The sequence below is a fragment of the Prunus dulcis genome, chromosome 3, assembly GCF_902201215.1.
Source record: "Prunus dulcis chromosome 3, ALMONDv2, whole genome shotgun sequence".
NCBI lineage: Eukaryota > Viridiplantae > Streptophyta > Magnoliopsida > Rosales > Rosaceae > Prunus > Prunus dulcis.
Window position 1 is genome coordinate 7,224,418 of NC_047652.1, and position 5,853 is coordinate 7,230,270.

Sequence of the window (5,853 nt, forward strand, 5' to 3'; positions counted from 1 at the left end):
CACAAATATTTGGTCCTTCTCATCACATTTGTCAAAATCTTTGTTAAATTTATTCACTTAACCAACTTTGAAGGGGTATTTTCATTCAAATACAACCTATCCACCAACAACTCAAAGTAATTCTCACATATTTTACTCAATAAGGCTATATGTTCTCCTTGATGGACTCTAGTGTAATATCTTAATTGGTAAGATATACCCTATTGAGCAAAAATGTGAGTATTAGGACTTAAATGAACTACAATTAGATGACAATATCCATTTAAAGTGGCTCATGCGATGACACACAATTAGTTTTTATTGAAAATTTTGTCGGAATGCAACAACAAAAATTAAATTGATGTGTTGACCTAAAGATGAAGGATCATATTGATTGATTTGAGAGTTTGAAGACTAAAATGAAGGTTTTAAAAAAGTTTAGAGACTAATTGTGATCAAAACCAAAAGAAATGTGGGAGTGTACAGATGGGGGGGTGGGGGGGAGGGGGGTGGGGTAAAAAGAAAAAGGGTGTTTAAATTATTTTCTAAAATTGATAAAAATGTCATTGAGATGATGATTGATTGGTTGTGTACTCTTATAAATAAAAGATTATAACCAAACTCAAACGTAAGAATTCATAAACCACTCGTTTAAAACCCCACCAATAACACCAATTAAAATATCATTATTCTACAGCGAAAAGAAAAAACTAGAAAGTCATGTGACATTTTCTCTTCCACTTGTTAGACAAAGCAATTGTTAAAGCTCCGACCAAACAAAAACAAAAAAAAAAGCAATTGTTAAAGCCTTACATATCTTTATCTTTTTACTCAACTATTTTATTTTACCGGCGGTAGGTGAGTCTGGTAGGCTCTTCTCCTCCTTATAAAGCCGCACTAGCAGCTATTCCATCACAAAACACAAACTTCAAACTTTCTCTCTTTGTCTCTATTTGATCTCTTCCAATCCCACCAACCAAAAGAGCAAAACAAAAAATCATTCCCCAAAAACCAAGCTGAGTATTAAGATGCCTGCCGATAGTTCTTCAGTTTCAGGCCATGGCCAAACTGTTTGTGTAACCGGAGCTGGAGGCTTCATTGCTTCCTGGATTGTCAAACTATTGCTAGAAAGAGGCTACACTGTTAGGGGAACCTTGAGAAACCCAGGTCAGTCCAAATCATTATCTTCTTGGCCTATGAGTTGTTTGTTTTGTCCTACATTCGGGTATCGACATGTTATGTAGCGGGACTGTGAATTAGACCATTCATTTAAATTATATCTGAATTTGTGGTTCTTATTCACAGTTTAACAAGGTAACACGTAACATATATGGGGATACATAATTCTTCCTTGTATAGATATGTTTTTTTCCATTTTGGTGCTTTTCTTATTTTGGGTTGATCACAGATGACCCAAAGAATGCTCATTTGAGGGAGCTTGAAGGAGCTCAAGAGAGGTTAAGTTTGCGTAAAGCTGATCTTCTTGACTATGAGAGCCTCAAAGAAGCCATCAACGGCTGTGATGGCGTTTTTCACACAGCATCACCTGTTACGGATGACCCAGTGAGTTTTTTTTTGGTCTCTGTTTCCTTACTTTGTTTCTTCCTTTTCCTGTTTGGTTGCCGTGAAAATGCCGGAAAATATGCACACTTTTTCTCTTTAGTCTTCACCAACCCACTATAACAAACCATGGGTTCCTAAGATTCCAAATCGATCTGTTTGTCAATTGTGATGTTTGTGGGCCTCCAAAAATTGTTCTCTGAGTCCCATAATACCCAATAAATATTATTACTATTTGGGAAAAAAACAAAAGATAAGAAGGAATACTTTGGTAACGGATAATGGTTTTGGTAACGAATATTTTTCCTTTTCATATTTTCCAAAGCAACTTTTAAATTCATGTCTCATTTTATAAACGCTTATAAGAAAGTTATAGTGACTTATTTTTTCATACTATACAATAATTTCTTTAAATATAACTCGTACCAAAATCCCTAAAAGAAAAATTCAATTGTAATTTAACTCAAAATAAAATTCGCTCATGATTTTCTACTATAACATCTCATCTCTATGCTATTAAAATATTTTGAAGGGATTGGTTTTTTTGTTTTTTGTTTTTAATTGACATTTCTTTAATAAGACAATGAATGATGTGTATATAGGAACAAATGGTGGAGCCCGCGGTGAATGGAACAAAGAATGTGATTGTTGCGGCAGCAGAAGCTAAGGTTAAACGGGTGGTGTTCACGTCGTCAATCGGTGCGGTGTACATGGACCCCACCAGGGGCCCTGATGTGGTGGTCGATGAATCTTGTTGGAGTGATCTTGAATTCTGCAAGAACACCAAGGTTAGGACATAATATTATTTATTTTATTATTTTATCTCTCCAATTTATATAGTATGATGACTCATGATGCACACAAAATTACATCAATTGTTTGATATGTTTATCACTCAGTGTCTCATAATTAAATATAAATTTTTTTTAATGCAAGATTTAGTGTAAACTATTTTAAATTAATTTAATATCTACAGAGAGGGGACTTGAATTTAGGTGAAAGGAGACAAGCTCAATGCTCTCACCAACTCGCCTAATTCATGTCCGCCATAATTAATAACAATTGTTTTGTCTAGTAATTAATCAGAGAATGAACCTATGGATGTTATCTCCAATCATGGTCTATTTTTTCAAGTTAAATTTCAATTGGAATAACTATAAAGTTATTTTAAGAGCTCTATAGAAAATTTATATTCTAATTATTATTGAAAATAAAAAATAAAAAATTATAGAATATGTAGTACAAGTTAAAAGAGGGATTTACTATTATGTCCAATATAAGGGCTCAAAATATAAAAAATAAAAACATATATTAAATGAACTTTAGAAACACAACCAAAGCTCATTTTCAATATAACAAAAATTCTTCGAACTTCTTATAGATTATAAAATTGCTATAAATTTCTTAAAACAAGCTCAACCTCAAAACCTCATTAAAAAAAACCCAAAACATATGGCATCAAAGTAATTTAATAATCAAAATTAAAGTCAACAGGCTAGTTGTTGATTTTTGAGTTTTGTTTTTTTCGGTTTGTTTATGGAAATTAAATAGTGTATGGTTTATTTATATCACTATTTCTAAGAATGAGTATGTAACTAAATATTTAAAGTTAAAAACACTTTAAATGAGATGATAACATTTTAAATCAATACAACACCATATAGGTGTGATCCAATATATATATGATTGGAAAGAGAAAATTGTTTGTTAAAACTTAAACATATATAAAGAGTTGTTAAAGGTGATCCACAAAAGTAAATGAAGGAAATTTGCACATACATTGTGATGAAAAGTTGAAAACGACCAATTAAAACTTGGTTGTTAACATGTAATGACTAATGACAAGCCCTACCTAGCTAACATCCCAGAGTAACCTATTCAGTTGACCTTTAGTTCAATTTATCAATCAAAGATGAAATCACCGAAAACAATTAGAACCTATTTCACAGAAGATCAAATAGTCTTTGAAATCCAAATAAAAATGATCAAAATCTAGTTTGTGTTTTGCAAATTATAATTAACAAAGAATCTGACAAATATAAAATCATATATATTCAGAACTGGTACTGCTATGGGAAAGCAGTGGCAGAGCAGGCAGCATGGGAAGAGGCCAAGGCGAAAGGGGTGGATTTGGTGGTGGTGAACCCAGTTTTGGTGCTTGGACCACTTCTGCAACCAACCATCAACGCCAGCATCATCCACGTCCTCAAGTACCTCACAGGCTCAGCCAAGACTTATGCCAATTCTGTGCAGGCCTATGTGCATGTTAGGGACGTGGCTCTGGCCCACATTCTGGTGTATGAAATTCCATCTGCCTCTGGAAGGTACCTTTGTGCTGAGAGTGTGCTTCATCGTGGAGATGTGGTGGAAATCCTAGCCAAGTTCTTCCCAGAGTACCCAATTCCCACCAAGTAAGTACATCATCATCAATTTTGTTTTCTTTATTTATTGTCCAAATAAGATGTTTTTTGAGCTACATGTTAACAACCGAGATGGGGATGGGTGCGGGGACGGGGATGATATTGCCATATCCGACTCTGAACTGGTCCGCTGTCATCCCTAGTTATTTTGGTATAAGTGAAATGGTAAATACATTTATTCATGTACACGTGGATGACTCTCAGAGTGATTGATTTAGTGTTTGGATACGTAGACGGCTCTAAGCCATTGATTTAATATCTTCTTAGTTCTAAATTATTGAAATTTACCTCAACTTTTTTAAGGTTTTAGAAAAAATGAATTGAGGGCGACAGAAGTAGTTTATATAGAGCTTTCTGTCACTAAATAAGTTCAGGATTCCTCCTGTCTAACAAAATTAAATACATGAAATGTGTGCACTTGAATTGAATATACAAGATAATAGCAATAAATTTGTATACAACTTGTGTCGAAAGTTTTCTAAATTAATTTTGTCATCAAATGGTGCTGTTTGTAATTATTAGTAATTAAAGATAGAAGATTCAAGTTTACAATTTTGTGGCCAACAACATTTAGCTTATTGAAAAAAGACATCGACTTACTAATTAGTAGTTTCATATTTGGTACTTTGCTTTAAATGTTTTTTATATGAGTTATTTTTTCTTTGCTTTCCGAATTTGTATGATTTGATGCCCCTGACTAGAATAGAATCGAAGACGTCATGTGTATGCTTTTGATTGCTTGTAGAAGTGGGGCAGTAGGTGCACCAACTATGACTTGTCTGCATGAAGGACTAGACGCCCCAAAAAGTTGAAACTGTAAAATGGATCAAAATACTTGTGGAGAAGATGAGTCCTTACCTACTCCAAGACTCCACCTCACCCTGAAATTTTTTATTTATTTTAAATTTCTTTCTTTTTCAACATGTCATTCTCATACTTCGAATATGTGTGTCTTTTTTTCACCTACCCATTGTTCCCTGGGCCTGCAAGTTCATGGAGGACATCATCTATTAGTTCTGCATGGAGACTAAATGGTCCTTTATTTATTTTTTTATAGAATAAAGAAATATTTGGCTAATCATTCGTTTTCTTTTATATAGATTTTAAATGGTGCAGCCTTTTTTTTTTTTTTTTTTAATGGATTTCTATTGTCAAATATTTTAATGCACATATTTGTACTTCTTTTTTTTAACTTTTATTTATAATTGTTGTGGGATTATATTAATTAGTTTGCCATGCATTTACAGGTGCTCAGATGAAGTCAAACCCAGAGTAAAACCGTACAAGTTCTCGAACCAGAAGCTCCAAGACTTGGGCTTGGAGTTCACTCCAGTGAAACAGTGCCTATATGACACTGTCAAGAGCTTGCAGGAGAAGGGCCACCTTGCAGTGCCTAAACCACAAGAAGATTCCATTAAAATTAAATCTTAAATTAATCGTGTTTTGGGTGCTGCCGGCTGAAAACTATTGCATGGTAATTATAGAAATTAAGAAGAATCAAAATTTGGAAGCCCTTAACTGTTTGTCCAATTATATTGGTGCTTTAAATGAACGTTTTTTAATACTAGATGGAAATGTTTTCTGGAAGGAGTTGTTTAAAGTTACATTTCAGATAAACCAAAATATTTTTGTAACTTGTGAAACAGAAGTAAGCTTTGAAGGGATTTTTCTGATTTCCTTTGATAATTGCCAGCTAATAATGGATTTGATAAAACCAAAGAAAATCTTCCCACATTGAGCAAGGGGAAAAATCAAAGTCAACGCTGTTGTGCAAAAAGTTAGATAACTTGATCCATACCCATACTGGCATTTGAGTTGGTATACCTTGCATATCAAATGATGCCCCTCCTAAGAATTTGGAATTTGCAAGGTGCAACTGTTAACTGTTATAGCA

At 33.6% G+C, this 5,853-nt stretch overlaps 1 protein-coding gene across 1 annotated transcript; it reads left to right on the forward strand.

Annotated features, from left to right (window-relative positions):
• The first annotated feature begins 763 nt into the window (after positions 1 to 763).
• Positions 764 to 5,637, forward strand: LOC117620745 (cinnamoyl-CoA reductase 1-like). The gene is made up of 5 exons (XM_034350932.1): positions 764 to 1,146; positions 1,388 to 1,542; positions 2,142 to 2,327; positions 3,598 to 3,950; positions 5,207 to 5,637. Exons 1-5 carry the CDS (start codon positions 1,008 to 1,010, stop codon positions 5,388 to 5,390), a joined length of 1,017 nt encoding a protein of 338 aa, XP_034206823.1. The 5' UTR covers positions 764 to 1,007; the 3' UTR covers positions 5,391 to 5,637.
• Positions 5,638 to 5,853: the final 216 nt, after the last annotated feature.